At 53.8% G+C, this 12,859-nt stretch overlaps 1 protein-coding gene across 7 annotated transcripts in view; it reads right to left on the bottom strand.

Annotated features, from left to right (window-relative positions):
• LOC121445102 (trinucleotide repeat-containing gene 18 protein) overlaps positions 1–12,859 on the bottom strand; it is a 92,031-nt gene that overhangs the window by 42,163 nt on the left and 37,009 nt on the right. For 4 of the 7 annotated variants that reach the window (XM_041647102.1, XM_041647115.1, XM_041647122.1 and 1 more), the window contains 7 exons: positions 9,527–9,623; positions 9,123–9,328; positions 8,847–8,993; positions 8,175–8,365; positions 6,871–7,291; positions 4,669–5,667; positions 368–543 (listed from right to left, as the gene is read on the bottom strand). In XM_041647102.1, the coding sequence (XP_041503036.1) occupies positions 368–543; positions 4,669–5,667; positions 6,871–7,291; positions 8,175–8,365; positions 8,847–8,993; positions 9,123–9,328; positions 9,527–9,623 (2,237 nt within the window). The remainder of the gene's footprint in view (positions 1–367; positions 544–4,668; positions 5,668–6,870; positions 7,292–8,174; positions 8,366–8,846; positions 8,994–9,122; positions 9,329–9,526; positions 9,624–12,859) is intronic. The other 3 variants (XM_041647107.1, XM_041647138.1, XM_041647144.1) reach the window with 1 other exon arrangement.

The following is a 12,859-nucleotide window of genomic DNA, read 5'->3' as shown; positions in this document are numbered from 1 at the left end:
ACCCGCCTCTTCTCTATGTTCAGGACCCTCTCATCCCAACTTGGCCAGGTGGTAGCCACACCTAAGTGACTACACCCTAAGTCATGGTTTAGTGAGGACAAGTGTGTTATGGACTTGCAGCGGATGGCAGCTACCCAAAACCACACACACAGGCAACAAAGGGCATGGGCCTCACTGCCAGTCTGCTTCCATTCCAACACATCACAGTGAGCCCAAGGGACATGCCTGACACAGTGCAAGAATACGGAGGCCACGAGAGGGGAAATGGCCCACTGTGGGCCACACGATGAAGGATGGCCAGCAGGACTCCCGCCCACCAGCCTCGGCCTCTCGGGCCGCAGGAGAAATGGAGGTCATCAGGGCTCACCCTTTCTTCCTTCTTTTGCATCCAGCTGTATTTCTTGTTGGAGCTCAATTCACGCGGGAGCCGCAAGTTCTTGAGGGGGTCCGAGAAGGGACTGTCTAGCACCTCCTTCAGCATGTGGCTGCTGGCCGCCAGCAGGCTCTCCAGCGAGGGTCGCACAGCCAGGTTTGGCTCTGCACCTAGGGAAGGGAGAGGGACAAGTGAGTCAGTACTGGGACCTGGACCACCCGGCCAGCCATCCTGAAGCCAGACCAAACTCCCAGAAACTGCAGTCAGCTCTGGTTCAACTGTGGCCACACGGCCACGGAGCACTGTGATCTACTGAACTGAAGCCGTACTGGGATGCAGGACACTGTCAAACACAGGAGGACGCTTGGACCTGGGGCATGGAACGGCTTTGTCCCTGCGGTGTGACCACAGGCCAGCAGAGGCTCCTTCCCAGGATGACTGGTACCCATCTCACGTTTCCACTTAATTTTCTCACTGGCGAATGTGCTATTCCCCACATCAGAAAACAGGTCCGGGGAAGCAGGTTCGCACCTGTTACCCCAGGATTTGACCGCCTGGGCAAAAGGACTTCCCGCCTTCTAAAAAATCCCGCCTTCCAAAAAAACAGAAAAAAAAAAAAAGGGGGGGGGGGAAGCATACTCAAAAAAGGCAAAGCTGATCAGGTAAGGGGTTTGCTGCTCTTGCTCAGGGGCTGAGTTCAGTTCCCATCACCCATGCTCCACAGCTCACAGCCACCTGTAACTCCAGCTCCAGAGGACCCAAGCCCTCTGCGCCTGCACTCACGTGCACACATACACACTTAAAAATAGTATATATACATTTTTAAAAGGACGGGGATGGGCGCACACCTTTAATCTCAGCATTTGGGAGGCAGGAGCAGGTGGGTCTCTAGACGTTTGGGGCCAACCTGGTCTACATAGTGAGTTCCAGGCCAGCCAAGAAAGAGTACACAGTGAAACCCTGACTCAAAAAACAAACAAGAGGGAGGGAGGAAGAGAGAAAGAGAGAGAGAGAGAGAGAGAGAGAGAGAGAGACTACAAACTGGATCGGGGAAATGGCTTACTGGGCAACTGTGAGGCACTGAGCTCAAACGCTCAGAATGCATGTACAGCCCAGCACAGGAAGACATGCCTATAGCTCCAGCGAGACAGGAGTTAACAGAGGAAAATCCTCAGAAACTCAGAGAACCAGCTAGCCCAGCACATCCTGTCACAAACAGGTATAAAGGAACACGGACACCAGAGGCTGTTCTCAGACCTCCACACACATGCCGTGGCATGTCCACATCAACGCTAACACATGTGTGTGTGTACATCAGAAATGCACAGAAAATAATGTATTTAAACACAAATCAAGCAGAAAGATGTGAAGACACCCCCCCACACACACACATACACACACAGTCTCCTCTGGGCAAGGATGTGACACAGTGTGCCGGAGTTCCAGGACTGTATTGTCATGTTCTAACATTCCTAACACACCCAGCCTCCTGTATAAATATTAAAACACAAAGGAGGGCTGGGGGTGTTGATGAGGTCGATGCAGTTCTTCATAGATCCCCAGCACGACGTAAATAGGCGTACTGCTGCACAATAATCCCAGGACCTAGGCAGTAGTAGTGACGGGTTCAGGAGTTCAAGGTCATCCTTGGTTACAGAAGGAGTTTGAGGGCAGCCTGAGCTACAGGAGACCGTGTCTGGTTGCGGCTAGCCTGTCTCAAACTCCAATCCTCCTGCCTCAGCCTCCCAAGTGTTAGAATTAGATCTGCATCACCATGCCTGGCTATTTTAATTTTGTTTTATTTTACTGTGTGTGTGTGTGTGTGTGTGTGTGTGTGAGAGAGAGAGAGAGAGAGAGAGAGAGAGAGAGATGGAGGAAAAGAGAATGTTCTACATCTACACAGTAGGTATGAGAAGGTCAAAGGACACTTTCAGAAACTGGTTCTCTTTCCATCCTCGGTTCTAGGGACTCGAACTCAGGTCCTCACTTAGCAGCAAGCACCCTACTCATGGAACCCCTTGTCAAACTGACATTTTCTCTTGGATCTTAAAGCTAACCAATTTTGATGTGCCATTCAAGCATGCTTGAGAAAAATCACACAATCACCCACGACTGAAGGCCAAAAGAGTGAGCGTGAATGATCCCAGCACTTATATAGTAACCAGGTCTCAAAGTCCGGTTCCCAAAGCAGGCTGGACGGGGGCTGTCATGTTGGCTGGATCAGCGAAGTCGCCCTGCATTTCCCCACTAGATGGCAGGAGTGCTCTCCTGAACAGATGACAACCGCCAGGCCTGCTGCTGCCAACATCCCATTCAGCACAAAAATCTCTCCCCTCTCAGGGAAAAGCAGTGGTTTCGGTTTTTATTTCATTTTTTCCCAAATTTTTATTTATATATAATTACAAACCTTTCCATTTTGGTTTTGTTTTGAGACATACAACTTTAGCTGACCTGGAACTCACTACGTAGACCAGGCTGGCCTAGGTAGGACTCTGCCACTTGAGTGCCGGGATTAAAGGTGTGTATATTGCCACGTACAACTATTTTTTTTTATTATTTTATGTGTTTTGTCCGGTGTGTGTGTGAGTGAATTCACATGGGAGTGCACTCCATGCATTTCCACAGTACACGAGAGGTTCAGAGACCAAGTGGAGTGTCAATCCTTGCCTCCTTCCTTGTTTGAGAAAGGGTTTTTTGTTCTTTTGAGTATAACATCAAAGGTCAATGAACTCAAGGACCCTAAGCTCTACCTCCAATTTTGTTGTAGCAACAGAGGAATGCATACCTCTGTGGCCGGGTTTCTATGGGTTCTGGGATTTGAACTCAAATCCTCGCACTTATGTGACAAATGCTTTACCCTTGAGCCAGCTCCCCAGGTCCCAGCTGCAGGATCCTGTACTGCAAAAGGCATGAACTCCAGTGGGCCCATGGGGCGGAGTCTGAGTTCTTACTAGGGTTCTGGGTAGCCGGGCAGGCCCATAGGCACGGAGGAATTACTGGAGGCACCAGTGAGAGCAGGGAGCCCGGCAAAATGAGGTCAACAGAGAGAAAAGTAGAACAGGGAAGAAGAGAGAGGCAGAAAAGGGAAGAACCAATCTGGGGATGCACAGGGGAAAAAAAAAAAATCTCAAGATGACTTCAGTACCCAGATTCAGTTGTATCTAATGCTACTTCATCGTTGCTCAAACTCTGGTTCCAGGAGCAAATAAAATCTGCCCCCTTTTTGGGGGGAGGGGGACAGAGACAGGGTCTAACACAGTAGCCAAGCCAAGCCTCAAACTCAGTATGTAGCTGAAGATGACCTTAAAGTCTGAATCCTCCTGCCTCCGTCTCTTCACGTGTCCGGAGTACATGCCTGGTTTAAGCGGTACTGAGGATGGAACGTCCGCTACGTCATGCATGCTGAGCAAGCCCTCTACCAAGCACGCTACATTTCCTTTAGTTCATTGCACTGATTTACTTGTGTGTGCGTGTGTGTGTCCATGCACACGTCCATGCTGCAGCACACATGTGGAGCTCAGAGGACTTTTGGGAATCTATTATCTCTACTATGTAGGTCTGGGCTCAAGACCATCAAGGCTTGGTGGTAGGTGCCTTTACCCACCAACGCACCCACTACCCTGACCCAACTTCTCTCCAAGCCAATCTAACATCTAAAAAACTCCTGCATGTATTCATACAATACCAGGGGAAGGAGACAGAACTGGAGGCTTAAGTCCATCAAACAGCTATGTTTTCTCACTCCTCCCACATTCACTTTAACACTGGAGACTCAACCACTGAGCCACACCTCTGCCCCTCACTGGGGGATTCTAGGCAGGGGCTCTACCACTGAGCCACACCCAAGTTTCTCACTGGGGGATTCTAGGCAGGGGCTCTACCTCTGAGCTAATCCTTAGCCCTCTTTTTGCTTTTTATCATGAGATCAGGGTCTCAATTAATTGCCTAGGCTGGCCTTGTATTCTATCTAGCCCAAGCTGGCCTTAAATTCACAATTCTCCTGCCTCAGCCACCCGTGTAACTGGGATGATAGCCTGTGCCACCAAGCCTGGTTTTAAAATTAAAAGCAAAAGCAAAAGCAAACAGAATGTGAGTAAGACATATTCTGGGAGCCTTGGAAGTTTTTAAGAAAAGACCTAAACTTATAAAATCTACTCCGTAGCCCAGGCTAGCCTGGAACCACAGAGAGAGACCCGCCTCAGGTTCAGGAATGCTGAGATCACAGGCACAGACCACCATCACTGGCTTTTACCAATATTCAGAAGAATCCCAGACACCTGCAACCCAGAGCTTACCTGCGCCCTCCTGGCCCCTGCGGTCCAGCTCCAGCTCGGCTATCTCACTCAGCAGGGTGATACCCTGCAGGAAGCTGTGCTCCAGGCCTAGGTTGGGGGCAGCGTCCACCTTCTCCCCGGCTGGGACCCCAGCACCCAGAGAGGGGAGAGGCCTGGCCTGAGGCAGCTCGGCTGCAGCTGCCAGCGCATTCATGCCAGCCAGAGGGTCCTCCAGGCCTGGTGGGAGTGATTCAGAGCAGCTCTCCTCTAGATAGCAAGTGCTGCCTGGGGCAGGTGCAGTCTCCTGGGCTTCCAGGTTCAGACACTGGCCCTCTGGGACGGGCAAGTCACAGTCAGAGAGCTCCAGGCTAGGCTGAGGCTCAGTCAGGGACGCCTGGGGCAGGCTGTCCTCAGGTTCTGCTTCTGCCATGGGCCCTTCCATTGGCACGTCCAGGGGCACCTCCACTGGCTCCTCCTTAGTCTCCACCAGTGGCTCAGGTGTCAACTGTGTCCCCAGCTCCAGGGCAGCCATGCGGGGCTCCGTCCTATCCGGCAGTTCTAGCTGTGGTTCGGCCACTTGGGCAAAGTCCGAGGCTTCAGAAGGCTCCCGACAGCCCTGACCCGCTGTGCTCAACGCCTGGGCCTCCAGCAGGCCACCTCCGCAACCACCAGCAGGGCTCACAGCCACCATGTTCTCTGGGACAGGCAGAGCCAACGGTGACTCGATGGGAGGCAGCTCCGTGGGGCCCTCTTCGACATCCTCAACCTCAGCCTTCACCTCACGGTCAACCAGCGGCTGCTCCTCTGGGCTGTCCCGGGGTGGCTCTGGGATCTTGGAAGGTGACAGGCAGATGGGCTTGTCTTCCGGAGACAGTGCCAGGCGCTCGGGCCCATCAGCCGGGAGTGGCACGTCCGGGGCGAGGCCATCGGCGTCAGCAGCCGCAGTGGGCTGCAGCAGGAAAGGGTAGGGTCTCCCGTAGTGTGGTGGCAGGGCTTGGAACGGGTACCTGGGGGGGATATCTGCCAAGGACAGAAGAAGTCAGAGAAGGGGCTCCCTAGGGCTCTGACCTAGCCTCACAACCTGCAACAGAAGACACAACCTAGAACCAACTGCGCCTGCACGGTGGGGAACACCTGCCCCTGCTGAGCCTGAAACAACCCACAAACCTTCTACACGTAAGGCAGCCACCATCTTGTCCTCAGCCTTATAGTCGTAAAGGTGAATAGGGACTGAACCAGAATCAAAGGTTTACACAAGGTCTATGAAGATCTGTCTCTCAGCCTGGACTGTGTACCACCCCGATAAAGCATGCATTCAAAAATCTCATAGCAGCTAGGTGTGGTGGCACAAGCCTTTAATCTCAGAATTTGGGAGGCAGAAGTCCACAGACCTCTGTGAGTTCAGAGACATCCTCAGCTATACATTGAGACACTCTGTCGAAACACAACAGAGCAAAACCCTTCACGGTAACAGTTTTATCCTAAGAGGTAGGGAGGAGGGAGTGGGATGATTGTGGCTGCATCAGGCCTGACCTCAGGCCTGGGCAATGCCCAACAGGAACCCCCCACACCACAACAGTTTACCAGAGAGAATGCTCAAGGCTAGGACTACGCTTACTCCTTACACCAAAGGGCTCCAGAGAGGGCCAACCGCCTGCCCAAACCAACACGGCACTAAGACAGGATTCTAATCAAAACCCAAATCCTCCCAGGTACAAGCTCACGACCTGCACTGCCCCCAGAAAAGGGGACACACCTCAGAGCCCAGAGCCACCTGCGGCCAGCACTGATGGACACAGGACATTGGGACCGCATGTGTGTGGGGTCAAAGAGGCTGCCCAGATGGGAACCTCTGCATGTTCCCAGGGAGTCTCAGCAGTGATTGCACGCAGGATTAACAAGGGCAGTCTGTGCTCTGAGCATCCCTCCTGCATGGAGGCTATGAGGGCTGTGTCTCCCGTCCCGCCGTCCCCCCACCTCTACGCTAACAAGGGACCGAGAAGAAATCTCAGCTACATTCTCATTCCAGAGTTGGACAGTGGGATATACAGAGTGCTCAGCCAGAGAATAAGTGCATGAATGAGCGAATGAATGAGTGAACGAGCCGGTGAATGAACGAATGCACAGTGAACAGACAAGAATGAGGGACTGAACCAGGCCTCCAGTGAACACTCAAACTCGGTGTCCACGGCCAGGCGGCCCCTGTCCTGCTTTCGCACCCACCTGTGAAAAGGGCCTGGAAGGGGCTGGGCGCCTCCTTCTCCACCTCCAGGTCTTTCTTCTCCACCACGTTCTCGGGAGCCTCTTCCTTGCGGGTGAGGCCAGGGGTAGGTGGTGGGGAGGCGTGCGGTGGGCTGCTGGGGTGCGAGCTAGGTGTGGCAGGGTAGGTGTAGGCCGGTGGCTTAGACACATCCTCGACCTTCTGGATAACCTTGGCCTTCAAAGAGGTCACGGGGGAGGCTCGGGGAGATGGGGGTGGGCTCACAGCCTTGCCGTGGGTGCCTGTGGAGCCGGCAGTGGGCTTGCGAGGCAGCAGCCCTGGACCAGCAGCACTCAGGCCGGTCTTGCTCGTGGTCTCCAGGCTCCTCTTGTTCACCTTCTCCTCCATCTCAGTTCGATGCTCCTGGGCTTTCAATCGCTCCTGCTGGGGAATGCGACAAGGGGTAGGGTCAGCACGGCAGGAGCTGTCATCACCAGCCCTGTCCCTGCAGACTCCAGCTCCAGAGACTATCAGACAAGATCCAGGCCACCCAGGCCTCCCTGTCCCAAGGCAGTACCATAGACCTTCCACTGTGTCTCACGTATAATAAACAGGGCATTCTATGGAACCCAGTGGGCTAGAGGGCAGGGCACAGAGCCTTGGCTGTTACAAGGAGGGTCCACAGCCTAAAACCCTTGACACCAGGACTCTGGCCCAGTTGGGCCCCTCACAGCTGCAGTGAGAGCCCCAAGCACCCAGACCCCAGCACCCCGCGCTGGGCTCGCACAGGGTGCAGCACTGAGCTGCCTTAGCCAAGCAGCACCGAGGCACTGACAGCAAAAGGAAAACCTAGCTCTCCAACAGCCAGAACTCACAGGGGCCTGGCCGTACCCCAGACACACTCCCGCAGCTGCCCGCTACCTAAGAGCTAAGTAACTTGCCATTACTAAGACTCCCGTTGCCCGGAAGCAGAAACTTCAAGACCAGAGAGGTTAAGTCCCTAGCTGGAGAACACAGAGCTTGAAAAATCTCAGTGCGACTACCCAACTGATTACTCCAGAGCAGCTCCTGCCTGGAGACAGAGAGGCAGGAGAGATCCCTCTAAGATCCCTTGGGTATTCAGTTGCAACGCCTCCGATCCACAGCTCTCCTCTGTCATGTTTTTTTCCACTGCTCACTGGGTCCTGTCCCTAGCAGGTGCCATCCACCACACCTTAGCTTTCCTGCCCAACCTTCCCTTTGTTCCTCTGTTCAGTCGGATGCTGCCTCCTCCAGGCAGCCCTCCCTGACCGCCACTCTCTTCTCTCACCGCGGGGCCAGGACTCACCACCAGCTGTGCACTCCGCTGAAGCTCCAGGGCCTGGGCAGCCTGTTGTTGCAGGTACAGCAGCTCTTGCTGCCGCAGAAAGTGCTGCTGGGAGAAGAGCTGCAGCTGCTGGGCGTGGTGCAGGGGGCTGCGGCCTGGCGGGTACAGAGCCGGCCAGAGAGGAGGCACTGCCGCTCGCTCCATCAGCTCAGCTGTGAAGACAGACAATGGGGGCGCTGCACCTACGGTCCCAGCTCCTGTGTGGGCTCTCATCCCATATCTAGAGGGAGATGCCGAGGTCCAGTGCAGACAGCCAGGCAACACCAGAGCTGTGGCTCCTGCTGCTTCCTTGGCCTGGAATACTGTTCCCCATGTACAGATGCCCACCCCTCAACCAAATCCCCAAATAGATAGAAAGTCCTCAAAGGTCACGGTTGGAGCAAGCCAACCTGCAGGATGATACCAAAGCCACCATGGGGACCCCAATCCATGGTCTGCAGAGTGGGCCCCAGAAGGGACAGGGACACCCAGGCCCCACAGATGACCCTAACTGAATCTCACGGAGTTGCCAGGATCTGTCTCTGGACAGGACTGAGGTCAGCTTTCTTGGGCTCCCTTGTCCCCACCCCAGATGCAGAGCGGTCCCAGCCCCATGAGAGGCCAGCACCTGGCTGTGACATAGGAGTCACTTACCAAAATGAGGCAGGTGATCGCTAGGGATAACCACTAGCTGGCCAGACTGGGGATCCCTGACGAACTGGTAAGCCGATGACAAGGAGCCCCCTAAGCCGGGTGGGAAGGCGGGGGCCATGCCCTGGTGTAGAGAGGGGGGTCCGAGGCCTGGGGAGAGAAACCCAAGTTCACATCAATGTCAGAAGGTTCCAAACCCACAACAGCCCACGGTCCCTGATCTCCACTGAGAATCCCAAAGAACCCCGAGGAGAAAAACCCCCATGAAGCGACACTCACCGTAAGGGTGTCCAGCAAGCCACATGGATGTGCTGCCCGAGCGAGGCAGCCAAGGGTGCGCGGCCAAGTGAGCTGCGGGGTCAGCAGACCAGCGTCCTGAGCCTGCCAGCGTCGGGCCCCCAGTCACCATGAGGTTGGGGTTCAGACCGTTAGGAGCACAGCTGGTGGGGTGTAGTCGGGCCAGATCAGCCAGCTCCTTGCTTTCTCTGCAAAGGGGAACAGAGGTGTGGGAACAGCTGGTGGCCCAGGAATGGGGGGAGGAGGGACACAGCCCAAGGAGCAGACAGGATGAGCCTGGGGACAGCCAAGGCTCTGCCCATGGTGGCCTGGCTCTCAAGGACCATGGTGAGACTTAGAGGTCTCTTATCACCCTGCCCCCACCCTCAGGTCCCCCAAGCCCTCACCGGAGCAACTTCTCCTGGTCCCGGTCCAACCGTGTCCCTAGCAGCCGGTCCTCCCGGTGTCTGGTTCGATCACAGTCATCATCAGTGCGGCCATGCCCTGGGGGCCCAAGGTGACAGTGAGTCCCCCACCAGCAGCCTCCAGATTCTCACTGTATCTTTCCCCACGGCTGCCCTCCCCTTGGACATGCAACAGAACCTTCCAGCAACATAGATCCTTATGATCCGGGACCCCACTAAGGAGTCTCTGGCCCAGGAACTTCCCATCCTGTCCCTCGCACCCCAGGAGCCTGCCTGTTACTCATATGACAGCTGTGGTGGGAATAACACCAGCAGATACAAGTTCAAACACAATAAAATCTAACAAACCCAGCATGGTAGCAGTCTCCTTTGATCCCAGGACTCAAGAGGCAGAGAGACAGGTAGATCAGCCTGGTCTGCAGAACAAGTTCCAGGACAGCCAGGGCTACACAGAGAAACCCTGTCTCCAAATACAAAGACATGAAAATTAAAAAAATAAAATAAAATAAAATAAAACAACTGGGCATGGCAGCACACACCTGTGATCCCAACACTGGGTTGAGGCAGGAGGACAGATGTGAGTACAAAGCCAGCCTGGGTTACATATCAAGTTCCAGGAATTTCAGAGTAAGATCCTATTTCTTTTTGTTGGCTTGTTTGTTTACTGTTTGAGACAGGGTTTCTCTGTAGCTTTGGAACCTGTCCTGGAACTAGCTCTGTAGACCATGCTGGCCTCTAACTCAGAAATCTGCCCACCTCCCGAGTGCTGGGATTAAAGGCGTGCACCACCACCATCTGGCTAAGATCCTATTTCTTAAAAAAGGTGGAAAGGAGGCTCAGTGGATCAAGTTACTACTTCCTGCCAAGCCTGAAGACCAGAGTTCAATCCCCTAAATCCACAAAGTAGAGAGAACGGACTTCTACAGACTGACCCCTCCGACCTCCATGTGTACACATCGGCATGTTGGTATGTCCATGCCTATACGTACATATGAACACACAAAACAAATCTCTTTTTCATTTTTATTTTATGCATACAAGTGTTTGACTGTATGTAGGTACATATACTACGTCCATGCCTGCCTGGTGCTCCAGGAGATCAGATGAGGGTGTCTGGAGTTTCACATGATTGCAAGCTGGGAACTGAACTTGGGTCCTGCACAACAGAAAGCCCTCTTAACCCACCTCTCCACCCAGACATATGTATTTAAAGGGCGGTGGTGGTGCACGTCTTTAATCCCAGCCCTAGGGAAACAGAGGTGGGTGGATCTCTGAGAGTTTAAAGGCCAGCCTGGTCTACAGGCGAGTTCCAGGACAGCCAACAGTATAAAATGAAACCTTGTCTTGAAAAAGCGATGGAGGAGGAGGAGGAGGAGGAGGAGGAGGAGGAAGAAGAAGAAGAAGAAGAAGAAGAAGAAGAAGAAGAAGAAGAAGAAGAAGAAGAAGAAAGATGGGGCGGCCAACAGGTAAAAGGAGCTTGTTGCCAAGTTTGATGATCTGAGTTCAATCCCCAGAACCCACATGGTGAAAAGTAGGGGAACCAGCTCCCACATACTGCCTTCTGACCTTGACACACCTAGGGTGACATGCCCATGCCCACACACGCCCACACACGCCTACACACGCACGCACACACACACACACACACACACACACACACACACACGTATACGCACGCATATGCACGTATACACATGCACGCGCACACACAATAAACAAGTGGTTTCAAGAAGAGGCTGGAATGTGGCTCAGCCGGCAAACTGCTGCCTAGCAGCCCTGGGTTCTATCCCCGCCCCATGGGGGGCTATCAGGTATGACTTACACAGAAGAAGAGGATTTTAAGTTCAAGGCTATCCTTGAAGGCAATCTGGGCTACACGAGCCTCTGTCTAGGTAAATCAACAAATAAAACTGGTCACGTGATGACACAATCCAAGTAGCCATCCCTGGCCCAGTCCAGCAATGTCTCAGGTGACACAGACCCCCAACACGGGGTCTAGAGTATAGAGTAGGCCATGTGCAACTCGTCCTCATAGGTCAACCTGAGCTGCAGAACTCAGCTCCTACACCTCAGCTACATTCCTGCACCCCTAAAGCCTCAGGGTCCTGAAGAGACCACACACCCTCTGGTTTCCCCAGAAAGATGGGGATGCAGCCACCCAGAGCACAGAACAGCGGCTGGACAGAGTACAGCTATGAGAGCTCAGACATCCAAGGACCAGTCAGGTTACAGACAGCCGAACAGCTTAGCACTGGACAGGCCAGTCCCTAGAGGCAGATGGAGTAGAGCCAGCAAGTCTACCCGGAGTGAACCTCAGGGCTGCCTAGAATACCCAAGTCCAACGCTAGAACAGCCTGATCAATTTTCAGTGGTAAGAGGACAGAGGTGGGACGGGGGAGGGAGGTGTCCCCTGGCCACCCGAAGGACCTTTTTCTCCAGAGCCACGGTCTACAGAAACATTCACCAAGCTCTTTGCTGTCACCAGGACAAAGTGACTGGATGGGCGGGTAAAGAAGGGCAGGGAAGGGAAGCAGGAAGCTGGAGCAATGCCACCTGCAGACGGGAAGAGAGACCCAGCCAGGGTACTCCTTGCCTCTGAGGCCAAGGAGTTCTCTCACTAGCACTAACCAGAGCCCTCCTGTGATGGTTAATACGGTCAATGTGCCAGGATCGAGAATCGCCCAGCAGGCAAAGGCCTGGGCATGTCTGGGAGGGGCTTCCTAAGAGGTTTCACGAGAAGTCAGAAGAACAATGCTCTGGGTTGCAGACTCAGGCTGGCCAGGGGACGGCTCAGTGGGAAACACAGGCCAGCCTGACAGTCCGAGCTCGATCTTCGGGACTTACACGGCAGAAGGAGAAAATAGATTCCTGAAAGCAGTCCTCTGACCTTGACATGTGTGTTCATACACACAAAATAGATAAATAAATGTAAAAAAAAATTTTTTTTTTAAGAAAAGTGTTCCAGGCGGTGGTGGCGTGCACCTTTAATCCCAGCACTGAGGAGGCAGAGGCTGGCGGATCTCTGTGAGTTCGAGGCCAGCCTGGTCTACAAGAGCTAGTTCCAGGACAGGCTCCAAAGCTACAGAGAAACCCTGTCTTGAAACCATCCAGGTGTCTTGCACACACCTGTAACCACAGCTCCAAGGGACTAGAGACTGGAGGATTAATGAGGCTGTCTGGCTGTCAGGTGAGCCAAGATGGGGAGGGAGGGAGGGAGGGAGGGAGGGAGGGAGAGAGAGAGAGACCTTGCTTCAAAGACAGTGTGAGAGAGGGATGGAGGACGCCCTCTTCTGGTCTCCACACGAGCACACAGCA

The sequence above is a fragment of the Microtus oregoni genome, unplaced genomic scaffold (assembly GCF_018167655.1).
Source record: "Microtus oregoni isolate MIOR12 unplaced genomic scaffold, Mior012 000003F_ref0000135, whole genome shotgun sequence".
Lineage (NCBI taxonomy): Eukaryota > Metazoa > Chordata > Mammalia > Rodentia > Cricetidae > Microtus > Microtus oregoni.
This window is presented reverse-complemented; position numbering and strand designations above follow the sequence as displayed.